At 47.2% G+C, this 18,188-nt stretch overlaps 1 protein-coding gene across 4 annotated transcripts in view; it reads left to right on the top strand.

The window, feature by feature from the left end:
• PRKCE (protein kinase C epsilon) overlaps positions 1 to 18,188 on the top strand; it is a 472,047-nt gene that overhangs the window by 292,734 nt on the left and 161,125 nt on the right. For all 4 annotated transcript variants that reach the window (XM_064494525.1, XM_010997167.3, XM_031466941.2 and 1 more), the window contains 4 exons: positions 2,779 to 2,938; positions 5,048 to 5,082; positions 6,389 to 6,474; positions 10,505 to 10,634. In XM_064494525.1, coding sequence (XP_064350595.1) covers positions 2,779 to 2,938; positions 5,048 to 5,082; positions 6,389 to 6,474; positions 10,505 to 10,634 — 411 coding nt within the window. The remainder of the gene's footprint in view (positions 1 to 2,778; positions 2,939 to 5,047; positions 5,083 to 6,388; positions 6,475 to 10,504; positions 10,635 to 18,188) is intronic.

The following is an 18,188-nucleotide window of genomic DNA, read 5'->3' as shown; positions in this document are numbered from 1 at the left end:
CTCTCTGTCTAACCTGCACCTGAGACCCTCCCATCACCCCACCCCACCCGCACCCTCTTCGGACTTTAAGCAGCTTCTCTTAGGTGTCTGCACCCCAGTAAGAGGTCTTTAAAAGTAAATGGAGTTAAATTAAAGGGTTGCTGCATTTATCTATTAAATCAGTGTAAATGCAGTTTAGAATGTTCAGTTTGGATGCTCTGATCATTTCTGTAAAAAGTTGAGAAATAAGGCCCTCGGGGACCACTATAACCCCTATTATGGCAGTACTCCCTTGAGAAAACTAGATTGGATTCATTTTAACTGAAAACACAATTTTCCAGGATCAAAATGACTATTAAATCTGAGGGACTTGTAAATCAAATTTCATCTTAAATGCATTTGGGCTTACTGTTGACATATGTTCCATGGTGACTCCTTCTGTGAAAGAATTTGGAGGCTACATTTTACAAAGAGAGTTCCCATCCTCTGGCCTGAGCCATGTAGGGCTGGGTTTTGGGGTTTGGATTTTTGTAAATCAGGTTTGTAGTCAGTAAGGGCTACTGAAAAGATTTATTTTTTAAAAATACCACTTTTTTCCAGCTTATGAAAATAGTTGAATATTCTAAATATAGTCAAAAGTATGAAGCAGAAATTAAAATCACTTCTAATTGCACAATTGAGTGATGATTGTCATAATCATGCATGTGTGTGCGTCTGTGTAGATGTCTCTGTGTTAAAACAGACTGGGATCCTCCCATGAGAATTTGCTCGGCTGGGTCTCAGCCTCAGTTGTGGCCAAGGAGGAGGTGATGGGCTTCCTATACCCAGAAGGTAGTCAGTGTCAGGGACTTTTAGAAACAGTAAGCACCAGTTATAAAGGAAACTGAAGGAGGTGGGGGGCTGGGAAACAAGGGGCCCATGAGCAAACCTCCATCTGGGTCATGGGGAGCTGTGCTGAGGATACAGACTGGGGGAACCGGGGGCAGCCTACCAGTCAACATCCTTGCTTATTTGCTTGGAGGCTGCTTCCCTCAAAAATCACATGCTGGGCATTTGTTCCCAGTTGTCCTTGCCCTTTTTCTCCATCAGTTTGACTTTCTCTCCACCCCTCCCCTCTCTGAACTGAAAAGATGCCCTTGGAGTAAACAGATATTTGACTCACACATATGACCTCTACTGCAGGGAGCCTTATTTTCAAAGAGGTCAAGAGGAGCAGAGCTTCTTCCCCTGAGGACTGACACTGCTACGCTGGGGTGTTTGGCACTGGTTGGTGCAGGGTGAATTTGGGAGTGTGGAGCCTTCCCAGTGTATTTTCAGTTGAGCCATGTTGGCAGTCTGCCTGAGAGGGTCAGGAGCCTGGCAGGAGACCCACAGTCTGCCTCCTCTGCCTTCAAAGGAGCCACTGGCAGCATAGCTTTTCTTTAATGAGAGCCATTCAGGTGAGAGCTTCGGGGACTTGCTGTAGGGAGAGGTGGCTGTCCCTGAGAGCAGGGTGTGGCCAGTGGAAACTTGACCTCTCTCCAGAGGTACTCTTCAGGGAAGGTTGTTGTGAGGATTCAGCGAGTTAACCGATGTAATGCATTTAGCATTGCACCTGCCACAGTGTAAGCCCTCAATCAACGTTAGCCATTATCATCACCATGTTAGTCTTCTCAGGCCGCCATCACAAAATTCCAAGACTGAGGGGCTTGAACAGCATAAATTTATTTCCCACAGTTCTGGAGGCTAGAAGGCTGAGATCAAGATGCCAGCATGGTTGGGTTCTGGTGAGGAAACTCTTCCTGGCTGGTTGACAGCCACTCTCTTGCTGTGTCCTCCCATGGCAGAGAGCCAGCCAGTGCAGGTCTTTTCCTCTTCTTATAATCACACTAATCCCATCATGGGGGCCCCACCCTCATGCCTGCATCTAAACCTAATGGCCTCCCAAAGGCTCCACCTCTGAATACTGTCACACTGGGCGTTAGGGCTTTAATGTATGAATTTGTGGTGGGCGAAAATATTCAGTTCATAACAATCATCATTATTTTTGTTGTCATCTCTTAGTCCCTTTGCATGGTGTTCTTAGGTTTAGGAATATCTTTGAGGGGGAGGGAAGAAAGAAATGAGGAAGCTTTTTTTTTTTGTCTCCAGTGGGGTCTTAAAACCCATGGTAGCAGGTCTTAAGCCTTCTGAAAACTGTGCTTTCACAGTATTTATCTCCCTCTCCTTTTAACCTTTGGGGAAAGACTTGGTTGTCCTAGTGTCAGTAAGAGGGAGAAGGAAGAAATGTCAGGTTTATGAGGCACTACTTCTTGCGTCTGACAGCTGGGTGCTGAGGGGGTCACACCATGGACTCCAGGCAACGCCCCTTGGGACTGACACCGTTATTCCCACTTACAGAGGACAATGCTGGCAGAGGCTCAGGGCGAGGAACACGAGTGATCCAAGGTCACACTGCTCAGAAGTTTTAATAAGATGTGAACCTTGAGCCTTTTGACCCTGTGACCTTGCAACATGCAGCTGGTGTGGGAAGGAGTGGTGTGGCCACACCTGGAGCAGGAATGGGGTCGGGATGGATGCTGAGTGCAGCTGTTGCAGGAAAGTGCAGAAACCGGGCCTTCCGAACACATGGTGCTCACTCCCTGGAGCTGAGCAGTGAGGCTCCCTGGACTCCTGAATCCCTCCACCAGCGGAAGCTACTCTGCAATGTCCCCTCCCACCTCCAGGTCCCCGAGGCTGGAGTAGGTCCCCCAAAAGAGGTTCTTTTCAAGGTAAGCTAACCCAGATGGTGTTTTCTTTTCTGCTCTTGTCCTTTCCCAGCCCCCAAAGACAATGAAGAACGTGTGTTCCGGGAGCGCATGCGGCCCAGGAAGCGGCAGGGGGCCGTCAGGCGCAGGGTCCACCAGGTCAATGGCCACAAGTTCATGGCCACCTACCTTCGGCAGCCCACCTACTGCTCCCACTGCAGAGATTTTATCTGGTAAGACCCTCTTTCCTGGGAACCTCTAGTTATGCCTTCTTGGTGGTGAAAAGGGTGAGGGAATGGGTCGGAAGATGAGCAACTTTATATAAAAAAATGCTGGTGTGCTTTATTTCCTTATTTGACTGCAGAAGACTTTTCTAGAAGGGTAACTGAGTGGTGCTTGGGGGAGAAATCAATGGAAGGAAGAAACTATAGTTCCTGATGACTTTATACTTAGGACCATGTCATATTTAAAGAGTTAAGATTTTATAACCAATAGTGGTATCGTGGTTGTTTTTAAAACAAAACCTTATATTTTAGAGAGACAAGTTGAATTATTTACACATGAAATGATATGATGTCCCAGATTTGTTTTGGAACAAAAAAAATTGGAAGGAGAGGAGAGGGGCTGGTGTAGAGATGAAACAAGACTGGCCATGTATTGATCACTGTTGGAGCTGGGTAATGGGTACATGATCTACTTTTGTATACGTTTGACTTTTTCCATAATAAGCTTAAAATACTCAGTTGCCAATATTTATAATTCATAATTTATAATATAATTATATTAAATTTATAATTTATAAAGTACTTCTCAGTAACTGTTATAGCATTGGTGCTGCTAGCTAGGATCTGAGATTTCAGAGCAAGGAGAGAGCAGCCTTGGCTGGAGTGCTCTGGGAAGGCTTCCTGGAGGGACGTGGCATTTCTCCTTTCAGGATGACTAAGATTTCAATAGGCAGAGATAGGTAAGTAGTAGGACTTTTGGGGTGGTGGAAAAGGCTAAGGAGCATGGCCTTAGGATTAGAGGGTAACTTTTAATGAATATCTGCCATGTACCAGGTTCTCTTTTCGGCACTGGAAATCTCTCATTAATTCTTCCCAGTATACTATGAGCTATGTATATGGACCCCATTCCACTAACGACAATACTGAAGCTCTGAAATGAGACTAGCCTAAGGTCCTCCAGCTCAAAAGTATCAGAGGCCTGATTCCACCACTGGGGAGCACGACTAAAAGCTCACACTCAGCCTTTCTGGCGTCCTCCCTGAGCTCTTTGAAGCTGACGTGGAGTTTGCCAGCATATTGGGATCCTACAGTGGAGAGAGGCCAAATTGTAGCATGAACCCAAGTGGGGGACTTTCAAATTGTACTCTGAGGAACCCCTGGACTCCCACAGTGTCTGGGAATGCCTCGTCTCATCCTGGTGGTGTTCCAGAACTAGTCACGGAGGTCAGAATGGACACCTGAGGTGATGCAGCTTAGAGCCAACTCAGCCTGACTGAAGCAGGAATAACACCCCACTCCACCCACAGACACGTTTCGTTTCTGGGGCTGACTCAACCCTCTAACCTCCATCTTCTGTATTCTGGTTATGAATTGCATACTTGAGGGAAATGGGTTCTGAGAGCTTAGTCTTAGAGACTCCATTCTCCTCTAAGCCCGTGGCTGCACTGCTGACCTCTAGGTATCTTTAGGTATAGCCCCAGTGACTTCTGGCTCCTCTCGCTGGGCTGGGCATTGCAGGAAGCTGTGCAGCTGGTGGTGGTACCCTGCGGACAGGGCTTCAGTTGGGCTGGTTGGAGTGTTCTATGTCCAAGCTGACCTTGAACCTGCTCTGGGGGACCCTACTCTGGCCATGGAAAGAATCTCTGACGTTGGTCTTCACCAAAATGGTAGATTGAACTCCCAGTCCTGGCCACAGACTGCCCCATAGAACCCTTGACTGCTTCTGGAATGCTCATAGACGGTGCCTACCAGCAGTAGTCCTCCTCCATGGTTATCCAGGAGGAAGGGCATGTTCGACAATTCCAGGCCTGTAGGGAGCAAAGTCTCCATGGTTTTCTGGAACATGGCTGATTGCCTGGAATGGCTGTTTGTGCAAGAAACCAAGCAGTGACACTGACCAAACCTTGCACTCATTCCAAGTGCAAGGGCTGCCGGCAGTGGACTTCGGATGGAGTCATTTTAAGGCATCTTGCAATTGGGAGTGAAATCACCATCCCACTGCTGGGTGGAGTCCAGCATAATTGGTGTACTGGGGGCAATGGCCAGAATGGCCAGGATGGGGGTGGCTTTTGACCTACTGAAATTCACTTTCTTAAAGGGTTATATTCTTCTTTTCAGGGGTGTCATAGGAAAGCAGGGATACCAATGTCAAGGTAAGAGGGTATTGTATGAAGTAAATCCTTGGAGGGCCACAGGTCTGATCAAGATCGCTACTGCTTGAAGGAGGCGAGGGCTGGGTTTGATAACTTTTGGAGGCTCTGCATGCTCTGCATACTTATGCTCCCTCTCCATGAAGCAAGTCCCTGCTTTTCCCTTTGTCCTTGTCCTTGCCTGGCCACCACCCCCACTCCATACATGTGTGGGAGTACCTGTGGGGACCACCATCTCCAGGTGTCCCAGGGGTCTCAGCCTTTTTGTGCAGCTGGAGTGGGGAGCACTACCTTCTTTCCCCGTGAAGCATAACCCTTCAGTACGAGGTCCATGAAGGCCCCCCTGAGTACTGAGCTGGGTTCTGTGTGTCCTCAGTATCGCTAAATGGTCCTTGCTGGTTCTCTTTTTTTGTCTCTTCTGTGCGATCATTAGTTCTTAAACATTTAACACTCAGTTGAAAGTATGGAAGGTCCCCCCATCCCCACCCCACCCCGAGTAGGATTACAATGCAAGGTCAAGTTATCCAGAATTGGAGGGTGGGTATGTGATGAGGTCATGAGGAGGTTTCTCTGTGGTTATGACTGGGAGACCATCCCATCTCCTCACCCAGCGGCTGGTTAACTTGGGTCTCACCCTGGGGGACTTGGGTAGCCTCTGTTGGATATGGCTGTGTCCTGCGTGTCTTCCCAAAACAGTTACACAGGTAACAGTTTTTAGGTTACTTTCAGCCACCCTCTGCCCACGCTGGCCCGTGGCACTAAAGACAGCTAGCTATAGGCCACTTCTTGGGGAAGTGTTCAATTAAACAGAAATTTTAAACTTTGGCACAAAAGGGCACAGCCCAATCAAAAAGCTTAAGAACTTCTGTGCCACAAAACATCCATTCTCCTGCCACCAGCCTCCCTCTCACCCCAGCCAACACTGACAGGACCCCTAGTGGAGCACAGGCAGCAGCAGCGCCCTGGGTAGACAGTGCTTCTTGCCTGGACAGTTATTCCCTGACCTTGGCATAAAGAAGCAAGAAATTTGATCTGTACCTCCGGGATTAGAGAAAATTGCTGACGCCCTTTGAATGTAAATGGCCCATTCTTCTCCAGAGCATTTAGGAAACCCTAATGTCTCTGATGGCACAGTGCTTTGAAATGACTGCATAAAGAGCTTTGGTTAGGGCTTTACATTAAGACTCGGCGACGGAAGGGGCGTGCCTCCCTTTTCCCCTCCACCGCCGCTGAGACTTGCTGGAATCTCAGGATGGAACCTTTCTTCCCCTCCTTGTTGCTCAGTCCTCTCGTGTTTTGCTGTTTGCAGTTTGCACTTGCGTGGTCCACAAGCGATGCCACGAGCTCATAATTACGAAGTGCACGGGATTAAAGAAACAGGAAACTCCCGATGAGGTAAATATTTACAGCATTGAAATTCTGGTCTTTCTTCACTGCCCTCCCTGCCCTCCGCTGCCTCCTCTGTGGTCCCCAAGGAAAACCTTATCTCGCTGAGGTCCCGTTGCTTTCTTCATTGTCTTGATCAAAAATTAAGGGAGTGGTCCACTGCCTTCCGCTGTGAGGTACAGTCTGCAGGATGAGCGCAGCTCAAAGGTGGGTTTATGTGTGTGGATAACATGCCAAGAGCTGGGTGCTCCCCAAGCGAAGCCCACGAGGAAAATGTGAGTTATTTGTTGTCATTATCTCATCGGACCAGTGAAGGGGCTCACTGACGTGTTAGGGGCCCTACACAGCTCATAAACCATAAGAGACATAACACACAAGCAGGAACCTTATCTTTATGAGGTGATGGGGGAGTGGAGTGGGATTAGCAAATCCAAGAAATACTTAGGAGGCTGAAAGAACCACAGTCTAACGGTAATAGCTGACATTCATTGGGTCCTTACTGTGCCCTAATTTAAGCACTTTACCATGTATTGTTTAATGCCGTAACAACCTTAACAAGATCCCTGTTGTTATTACCTTCGTTTTCCAACAAAGAGACAAGAAGCATAACTTGCCCGAAACCACACAGCCAAGTATGTGAAAAAAAAACCATGTTCAAATCCAGCTAGTCTGTTCAGAGTCTGAGCCCTGGACCACTGTAACAGTGTTCTCTTAATCTTAGAAACTCGTGTCAGATTGACTGTTAGGGAAGTTGCTGGGGTAAGGAAGCAAGAAAATTCGACAGTTAAGCCAGGTTTCTCCCAACTGAGTGATTGGGAGAAGAGTGGTACTACTAATAGATGTAAAAAATCTTTCGGGAAAGATGACAAGTTATCTGTGTCCACAACAGCTGATTTCAAAGACATGCTTTTAAGTCTTGGTAAAATAAATAAATACTGTATAATCATAAGCCATTAGAATTGGGAGTCAGGGAGGGAGGCCCTGGGTGGGTTTATCATAGGATGGATTTATAATTTGGCTTCCAAAAGGACCAACTTATGATATATACTTCTTAAAAATAATTCATCCAAATGATATCTCGGCATCTGAAGCTTTTTCCATCTTTTATCTCCTTTTGATTTCACACCACCTCTGAAAAGCAGGAAGGGACAAGGCTTTGATTTGAAAATCCCGTGTCCCTGAAGGGCAGACAGCCCGAAGCACTAAAGTGCTTTGAAAGGCTTCTGCTGTTAAGGGTTGAAATTCCAAGTCGCCACCGCCTGGGTCTCCTGACTCCTGGTCTAGGATCATAACCCAAAGTATGTTCTTATCCTCATAACTTTCACAAGTAAATGAAAGAAAGAGATGGTTTGCTTGCTGTCTGCCTGCCTTCCTAGGGACATTTTATTAAGCATTTATTGAGTACCTCCTGTATGCCAAATATTGTTCCCATGGAAACAGAGGAATACATGATTCCTGCTCTCAAGGATCTCATAAGTCTATTCAACTGTGAACCTCTACAGGTTTCTAAGGCTCTTTCACATCTCCTTTAAAGGAGTCCCTATGACTTCATGCCATGCAGGCTGGAGGGTTGAGATTTGACATGCACATAACCCAGTTTAATCTTGTGACCTAGTTTTTTGCACTGTATTCCTGTCATACTGAGTGTGAAAAGAAGTTGTCAGTGAGATGTGTTCCCAAACTTGGTATTTTTCCCCAGAGAGAGAAACTGCCAGGGGCTGACAAAGGGATCTTCAGGTTTCCTACCTTGGTGGAATTGAATGCCCATCCTGGTGCTCCCTGGGGCCAGTCTCTTTTAGTTGCTGTATCCCTGACCCATTAGGGCAATGGATGTGCCCTCTGCTGAGCGCAGGACTGCCGGGGACCAACCTTTCTGTTCATTACTTTGTGAAGCACCTGCAGTGTGAGGCATGTGCACACATCCATCATATATACATATACACCCAAACCCACATGGCTCTGAACACCAAGTGTCTAATTTCCTCCGGTTAAAAGGTGCTCTGCCAACGGGCTCCCTGGAACTTTTGCAGCATAAGCACTTGGCCGATGCCCTCGCCCTGTCCTGTGTCTGTGTGTTCGCACTTAGAACTCATGTCTCTCCACACACTTCCTGGTGTGGTCACTAAGGAATGCCCTCTCTTTGTGTCACCTTCCTTCCTTCTCTTCCTCTGTGGCTTTTCATCTTCTGTCTCTCTGCCCTTTTCTCTCTCCCTGTGTCCTCTGATTGGTCTCACTCTTCCCTCTGCTGCTGCGTATTCCTCAGAGTGGTGTGTGCACCTGAGCCCTATGCCCCTGCATGAGTGCCACCCTTGGGGGACTCCCAGTCTCTCTGACTTTGCAGCACGTCTTGCACGTGTGCCATCATCCTCACTTCCCATTCTCCAATACTTCACAGTTTTTAGTGGTTGCAGCTGAGGGTCATGTGACTCTCCTGCCCCCACATGAACCTCCTAATCACCAGGCACACTTCCCCACCTCTTCATCTTGGTTGTTGCCACATCCCTGTGGGGCTGGTTCTGGGAGACCATGACTCTCTTCTCAGCATAGGTCCAGCAGTCTTCAGCCCTCGTAGGAACAGGGCGGGCACAGCGACCTCCTGCGTCCCTTGGAGTGAGCAGACAGACATGGAGTTGACATGACTAGATTCACAGGCAGGCACCCCTGTGCTGTGAATCTAAGAAGTGGTGTGCAGGATTGTTTTTAGTAAATCTGGGGACTCTTGTCCTGGGACAAGTGCACAGTAGACATCTCAAACAGGGCTCAGGAAAACTCTGGTCCAGCAAGAGAATGGACCATTCCTTGTTGCTGGGTGAGAGGGAGCTCTCTATGATGTTAAGTGACCCTGACAGTATGTGTGCACACAGCCATGCCTCGGTGTCTGTGTTCACATCCGTGTCCATCCCCAGCTCTCACCCTTCTTAGTCGCCTAGATGTGCTTCTCGCTCACCAGGCAACACTGAGCCAAGGGCAGCTTCTCTGCTGCATGCTGTCTGCTCCCCAATGCCCAGAGTAGCCAGGGTGACACTCTCCAGCCCAAGGGGTCTCAGGTGATGGTGCCCTTCTGTTCTGAGAGGGGTGGATTTTGCGTGGCTGCTTCACTAGAGACGCAGGTGGAGAGGATCTCTGTGAAGGGCACTGAAGACCCTGAGGACCCTTGCTTCTACGGGACACTTAATGTTTCCTGCCTCTTCCATTTGCGGTGTCTCGTGGACCCCACGGTCCTGTGATGTTAGGTGCGGTGGGGATGCCATCTTTCTTTGCCAGATAAGGAATCCAAAGCCCCAAGAAGTTAGGAGACTTGCCCAAACTCATGGGGTTGGTGGCAGATCTAGGCCTACAGATCAGATCCCTGGACTCCTCTGCCCCACCCCCTCCCCTTCCAACTTGCTACTTTCTCTTCAGTCCTTTTAAACAGTAAGTGGCAGCATAGTGATTAAAAAGCCTGGACTCTGAATTCAGACCCATAGCGTCAATTCCTGACCCTGGCACACCAGCCTGCAGGCACATCTCTTAATCTCACTGTGCCTTAATTCCCTCACCTGTACACTTGTGCCTCCTCCGCAGGGTGGTGGTGAAGTTTAACTGAGCTGGTAGTGCCTGGCCTGTGGTCAGTACTGATACCTTCGCACCCTTAGTGGTCACCACTGTGTATTAGCCATCTTCATCATGGTGACCGTTGGTCCCAACTGATGACCTACATTTTCCATGTCTATGCTGGGTTCTTGGTCATTCACAGAATCCTGCATCCGCCATGGAGCTGATGACAGACTCCCTAGGTAAGGCTTCTAGGCATAAGCAACATTGGAAGCACATGGTGACCTCTTATTAATGGCCAAGTGTGAGGTGCAGATTGAGTGCGGTGTGCCCTGGGAATTGGAGGCCTGGAGTCCCGGAGGGGACTGATGGGGGAGCAGAGTCCAGCAGAGCAGCAGAGAGTGGGGTAAGGCCCCTGGGAAGGAGGCTTTCTTCCCCTCGTTTCCCTGGGCGGCGTTCAGAGCAAGGAGCTTGGCGGTGACCATGTGTTTTGCCATCCCTACAGGTGGGCTCCCAGCGGTTCAGCGTCAACATGCCCCACAAGTTTGGGATCCACAACTACAAGGTCCCCACCTTCTGCGACCACTGTGGCTCCTTGCTCTGGGGCCTCTTGCGGCAGGGTCTGCAGTGCAAAGGTAAGTGCTGGTCCTGCCCTGCTCCCCTAGCCCTGCACCTGCACCCCTGATGTTGCCTCCTCTTAAAGAATCTTTCTTCTCGTAGCCTCGAGAGTTCGCTCCAAGTCTGGCCAAAGAACTGAGCACAAGCCCTTGCTAAGCCATCTTTAGTTACTCCAAGCATTTGTTAAGCAGTATCTGTGCAGAGACCATCCAGGGGGGCTCTGTAGAGGGAGCCAGAGGGAAGAAGGTGTGACTGCACCTTTTAAGATGGTTAACAAGCTAGGGAGACAAGATGGGTCCCCAAAAGTACAGAAATATTTTAAGGAAAAGATACATTAGAGTAGAAGGGAAGAAATGGCTTTTGCAGTTAGGCCCCGAAGTAAGTCACAGATACTCTCCTGTCACCTCTGTGGTTCAGAACTTACTCTTGGAGAGAGCCGGGCTAGAATGCTGTCATGTAACACATCTTCTTGATTCTTTGTGGGCTTGTGACGGATGTGCTATCACCCCCACGTCCCCCACAAGGAAACTGAGGCTCAGAGACTAAGTAATTTGACCGTGTCACATAGCTTGTGAGCAGAAGTAGGGTTTGAACCTTGACTTCTGAGTCTAGAGTTTCTTCCTCTATTTCTAGCTGTCCTGCTCATAAATTGCCTTCTGCTCAAACGAGTGTGCTAAGTGACACAGATAATGACAAGTATTATGGGGAGGTGGGAATGTACCCCAGGGGCCTGGGTAGAGAGTCCAGTTCCATCAGCTCGTCCAGCCTGCTCACAAAGTTGGACTACCGTGAACCACTGGGCAGGAATGTTGTGTGGACATTATTTGAAAACAGTGTTTTATTTCATTAAACAGTAAAATTTCAAATTTTATTATTTAAATAAGTTAAAATTTAATTTTAAATTTTATTTATAAAAGTAAAATATATTACATTTTGTTAAATTATTTTGTTATAAAAGACAGTATTTTATCATTACTGAGTGCATTATTAATAAGTTCCCATTGTTGAAAAATTAGAAAAAGAGGTAAAGGATAAGAAGGAAAGCTGAGGCCGTGAACCAGTTGGTCATTGAATAAAGGGCTCCCAGTGAGAAATTGTGAGGGTTGGAAATGAAGTCTTGGCTGTAGTGGGAATAAAAGAGGGGAGAGTAACTTCAGAGGTATTAGCAGTAATGTATTGGCTGTAGTGACCAGGTCCAGCTGGGAGGATAGACACTACTCGCTGAGACAGGGAATACATGAGGGATGGCAGGGCTGGAGGCAGTGATGGTAGGATTGAGTTGGGGACATGTTGACTCTGAGATGCCTGTGAGAAATTTACATGGAGCTGTCCAGCCTTTGGACATTGTCATAAAAATTCAGGAGAGAGGTCCAGACTGAACATCTGATTGGGGATTTGTTAATGCCTAAGTAGTAGTTAAAGCTGTAAAGTAGGTGTCATCCCCAGGAGAAGTACCTTGAGTGTGAAGAGAGGAGAAAATACCTTGGGAACCAGGGAGTGGGATGGTACAGAGTACCATCCTAGGATGAGTGTGTCAAGGTACCTGGAGGGAAGGACCTCAGAGATAGGAGGAAAAGTAGCAAGGGATGACACCATGGAATCAAAAGAGCAGATGAGTGGAGAGATGGATACCCTTCCTCCCAAACAGGAGGGAATGCCTCAAAGCCAGCTCTGGATGCAGATACATGTCCTGTGACAGGGAAGGGGTTCCAGGAAGAGGTGACTGGGCAGAGTGATCATCTTAGTTCTGAGTCTGCTGAGGGCATTGCAACCAGAGTTCCCTTAATTCTGAAATAGGAGATCCTGTCAAAGTTGAGGTGAGAGATGGGGGTGGTGTGGAAGGCATGAAAGGGATTAGAAATAGCTGTTGTGGGAAGTGAGGACGACCTGACCCAGCACAGGAGGAACTGCTGACTGCTGACACATCTGGTGTCCTGGGGGAGCTTCCCAGACATTCCGGTTTCCCTTCCTAGAATTCTAGCACACAATCTGAATGAAGCAGGGCCTGCCCGAAGTCCTTACCATTAAGTGACACTAAAACAAAGGAAGAGAAAGGAAAAGATAGCAGCAGGAATCTCGAATGTTTTCAGCAGAGGAGTGATGCATTTTTGGAAAGTTGAGTGGGGTTGCTGGGAAGCACAGAGCCCACTTTGGATGGGACTCTGATGAGGCCATGTCTGGTTTTTAGTAAATATATTAATTATTGATCTATCTAGGGAATCTAAATGAAGATACTGTCATCTCATAAATATTGATATTTTAAGAAGGCTGCCCAGACACCCAGACGTGGCTGCTAGGGCTTTGGGTCCCTAGATGACCCTGGAAGAAGGCTGGGCCCAGGGACAGTGTATAGAGCTCTGTTTTGGCAGGAAACACTGGCAGGCCTGCTCAAGTAAAGGATGGGGAGAATGAGGCTGCCTAGAGCAAGGATTCCTGTGCACTGGAGCCCAGGGGGTGGGGGGAGTCAGGCCACACAGAGACAGACTGGTCAGAATTTAGGGCCCCAAGCAAAGAGTCACGGATCTGCCCTCTCCTGTTCCTCTGTGACTGTTACTTGGCCATTTCTCCCTTTTTTCTTCTGTTGCTCTTTTTTCTCTTTGTATCTCTCTTTAATTCATAGACATTATTTTTTTAAAGCAGTTTTGGTTTCACAACAAAACTGAGCATTTTCCCATATACTCCCTGCCCCCACATACATCGAGCCTCCCCCACGGTCAGCATCTCCCACGAGAGTGGTACATGTGTTACAATCACTGAACTTACACTGACACATTATAATCACCCAAAGTCTATAATTTACATTCATTTCACTCTTGGTGTTGGACATTCTATGGGTTTTAATAAATGTATAATGACATATGTCTACCCCTAAAGTATCACAGAATGGTTTCACTGCCCCCTAGATTGCCTGTGATTTTTTCTCTCTTTTGATCCTTTCTCAACTTCAAGTCTTTTTGTCCCTGCAGGCCCCTTACCCTGTGGAGAGGATGCTGGTCACAAGAGGCCAGGATGGGCCAGAGCAGGGGCCCTTCTCCAGAACTAAGCCTGGTTCTGCTCTCAGCCTATGATTGCTAAGTAAAAGAAATCAAGACTTAATGACCCGCCTGGGTTCCCGGAGCAAGTCCCCATGGAGCTGGAGTTAACCCAGACAGCCTGGCTCGGGTCCATGCTCCACGCCCTCTCCTGCTCTGAAGACCCCTTCAGATCTTCTCTTTGGCTTGATCAGGCTGATTTGGCCTCTTGGGCTGGAGTCCTGTCCTTGGGCCATGGTGGGATACCAGCCATCTGGCCTGCTGATCTATGGCTTCAGCTTTGTTGCCATTTCCACTCCTGGGGATAATAGGTTTAGGTGTTTCTAATGAAACCGGTTTCTCAAGAGCTTGGGTCTATAGGGAAGGACCTACGAGATTGTCCTAGTCAGCCTAAAATTACCTGAGCCACATAGGTTCAAGTGTTGTGTATGTACTCTTCCAGGGACCGCCCCTTCATCAGCCAGGTAGAGGGAACATAGTTACCCCTGTTTTACTGGTGGGGAATGGAGAAATGGAGAACAGTGTGCACAAAAGGACACAAGCAGGGACCTGTGGGGACCCACCTCTGTCTTCTGGGCTGCTGCTTCCCTGCCTACGGCCCAGAGGGGTCAGATGCTGGGAGGATGCTGATGGGCAGTTGTTGGGTAACTGAGCTCCTTAATCAAAGGCAGAAAAACACCGTCAGTAAGGGAACAGGCAAAATACCTTATTCCTGTCTTTTGTCTTATGATTCAAGTGTCCTCATAGTCTCTAAGTCTCTCTCCAGACTCACTGAGGGTCTGTCTGAGAGCCTCAGCCACTGTTAGATGGTACAGAAATTAGCTTCAGACATTCAGATATTAGCTTCACTAGGTCGCTGAAGCATTTAAATCCTTTTTGTTCTTCACTATATTTTAACTGTACTGCTTCCCCAACCTGACCTTCACCTACACAGTGAACCCCTCGAGCATCCTTTTGCACCTGTGTTTTATTTTTCCATTGACCCCTGGAGTCAGTTTCCCCTGGAGGTAAAGACTCCCAATACATTATGATTTTTGTTGCCTTCTCTCAAGAAGACATGGCGCTTGCACCTGCCCTGTGGGCCACCCCGCAATTCTCTTCCACCCATGATCTCACACTCACGTCTCCAGCACAGCCACCCTGACATCATCAGGCACTGGGAGACAATTTAACAGAAAGCCAGACCTCTTTCCACAATTTACAGTCTGTCCCGAAGGGCCCTGCACAGCCCTGGTTTTCCTACCCCTATCTGGGGCGGGCCCCCTGCTCCTGCCTGTCTGCTCTGACTGCAGCTCCAGGCCAAGTGGGGAACCAGGTACACTTGGGAAAGGTCTGGCCTGGAGATTCCTAAAGAATTTCCTTCCTGGTTCCCTGCCTCCCTCTGAGATCCTATCCTAATAACAGCTATGATCCGAGGCTGCTTTTGTGGGCTAAGGAGCAGAATATCACTTACTTTCCAAGCGGTAACAACGAACAGGCCATCTTGTTTGGGGGCAAACCCCTTAAGGATGGAGTTGTGGCCTGTAAAGATCCCAGATTAGGAGTCCAGGGAACTGGTCTGTCCTGGTTCCCTTACTGCCTGGCAAAGAAACTGCAGGCGGAGCCCCCTGGCCAGGTGACCCTGGGCTTCCTTTTAACCCCACTGCCTGCTATCTTCTGAGAGTTATAATGAAACCAGAGTAATCTTAGCTGCATTTCATGGAATGGCTGTGGTAGCCTTAAAGATAAGAGAAAGGAAAGGTCTTCTCCCTCCTTCTCTCCTTCTCTTTCTCCCTCCCTCCTTCCCATTTTTAAAAAAGTGTTTGGATTTTTTAAAAATACACTGAAGACATGGAAAAAGATTTTTATTCTCTCAATTTCTGAAAATGTCAGTCCTTTACTGTTACTTTTTTTTTTTTAACAACTAGGTTTCTTGTCATATCTTCAACTTTTATTTGTATTTTTAGAATTAAAAAAAAAGAACACAAGTAATACATAAATAATTCTTACCATAAACGATTTAAGCAAGACTTAAGTATATGTATAAAACATTAAACCCCTTTATGTTCTCTTTCCACGTCTGTCCCCAGACTTAAATATTACTAACAATTTGCTGTGGGTCCTTTAAGGCCTTTTTGTGTATGTCTGCTGCACAGATACTTGCACACACACATAAGCACCGTATTAGGTATCTATTGCTACATAACAAATTGTCCCAAAGCCTAGTGGCTTAACACAACCAGTATTTATTATATCAAGAGTTTCTCCAAGTTATAAATCTAGATGCACGTTAGTTGAATGCTTCTGACTTAGGGTGTCTCATGAATTCACAGTCAAGCTGACAGCTGGAGCTTTGGTCTCATCTGAGGGCTTGCAAAGAATCCCCTCCCAGCTCACCCATGTGACTGTTGGCAGGAGACATCAGCCTCTCCATGGGATAACTCACAACATGGAAGCTAGTTTCTTTCAGAGCAAACAAACGAGAAAGGGAGAGAGGATGTCTGAAACAGAAGCCACCCTCTTGTAACTTAAACTTACAGTTTCATTCTGTCGCTTTTGACATCTTCTGTTCCTTAGAAGAGAAGCATTCTGCCTAGCCCCCATTTAATGGTAGGGAATGATGTAAAGGCTCAGATACTAGAAGGTGGAGATCATTATAAGCCAAGTTAGAAGCTGCCCACCCCTCTTCGCACCATACACACACCCCCACACCAATTCGATCACCTTCTCTGGGAGGTCTACTCTGACCACCCTTTTAAAAATTAAAGCTCCCATCTCTTCCTTCACCCTCCTCTGCTTTTTTTTTTTTCTCTGTGACACTTGTTACCTTCTACTACTCTAAATTACCTATATTTTGTATTTATTTCTCTATCATCAGAATATAGGGTCCATGAGGGCAGAGGTTTTTTTGGTCTATTTTTGTTCTCTGCTGTTTCTTCAACATCTAGAACGGTGCCTGAGACATTAGCATTCAACAAATATTTGTTAATTAAACCTCTATGTGCATTGGTCTGTAATTTGATTTTCCTACAATGTGGTTTGGAGTATTTCTAAGTCAGTGCATATAAGTTTACTTCTTTCTTTTTACTGGCAGCTTAATATTCCACATTATGGCTATTCCATACATCATTTAAACATTACCTTCTCATACATACATGTTTATGCATATGTATGAGTAGTTATGGAAGAAAGGCCCCTAGAAGTCCTGCAGTAACTTCAAGCCCTTTTGTGGTTGAACCGCATAAGGAGGGAGTTACATAGGATGCTTTTTGTTTGTTTTTAAATAAGTCGTTCACTAACTGCTTTACCTTCTTTTGCCTTGACATTTAATTTTGCATGCTCAGAAATACCTGTGTAGTGACTTTAGGATTTCAGTTCCCTGTTATCTGTTGGAGTCTGCTCATTGATGTTGCCTGTGTATTACTAATTTCCACAGAGTTAGAATACACTGAAAAGCGTGGCATCCTGGTTTGTGCAAGGCATCAGTGAGAACTTGGAGATACAGCATTACTTTAGCTTTCTAGAAACTTGCCCTCTACTTGGGCATTAAACAAAACAAGTTAAATAACAGACAATAGTTCAAGCAGTGGGTCAGAAATACATGTGAGCAATTCAAGGACAAGAGAGGCCAGCAGGACTTGGGCGGTCAGAACAGACTTTCTGGGGGAGATGGGGCTTGAGCTATACTTTGAGGGAGGAGAAGGACCTGGGGAAGGAAGATATTCTAGGTAGGTAACCAGATAGAACTAGAGGGCAGAGAAGGAAGGAAGCAGTTCTCTGCTCAGAGCTGCAGTGCTGCAAGAGTCTTCTTGGTGGATTCTGAATCCTTTGCAGTAGCAGCTGGCGGTGCCTGAGGACTATGACAAATGCCCCCCATTGTGCACGGAAGGTCAGTGGAAGACTCAAGAGTTTTTGTCCGGGGAATGCTGGGTGACAGACAGGTAGCCAGCCTTCACTTCTGGAAAACTTTGAATGATGATTCCAGTGTGATCAGGACTCCCTAAGTCTCTACCTGGGGACAGTTGGTGCCCAGTGTGACCCCCCAAGGACCTCCCATTCTCTTCTACCCGGGACTCTACATCTGTCACTCTTACACCCCTCCACTGCACAAGCACACCACTTACTACTCGTAATTGTGCTCTGCTTCCAAACATGACAGAGCTGACTGTAACCTATTATGAAATCAAACCACTGCCCTGGCTTACCCTCTGGGGCCAAATCACACTCATCACCCTATTGTAAAGAGATTTCTGCAGGACAATAGGCCTGCCTGTCTCCCCAGGCCTGGCTTTGTCATTGTTCTTGCAAGGTGGTCCGCTTGCTTTGGAAGAATTCCTGGCAGCCTGACCTGCCTCACTGCAACCCTAGCTTTAATCTCAGCTGTGAAAAGGGTGGAAACATGGAAACCAAAATGAAGGTCAGTGTGCCCAAGCCCCTGTCTGTCCTGAGGATGACACTGCTGCCACCACAATGCAGCACCCAGCACATTGTGGGAGCTCAACAAATTCATGATGAAAACTGGGTAGCGGCACAGTCATGATCCTCCTTTTAGAAGAGCCC

This window comes from Camelus dromedarius, chromosome 15 (assembly GCF_036321535.1).
Source record: "Camelus dromedarius isolate mCamDro1 chromosome 15, mCamDro1.pat, whole genome shotgun sequence".
Taxonomy (NCBI): Eukaryota; Metazoa; Chordata; class Mammalia; order Artiodactyla; family Camelidae; genus Camelus; species Camelus dromedarius.
Note: the sequence above shows the minus strand (reverse complement) of the source record. Positions and strands in the feature narration are given on the sequence as shown.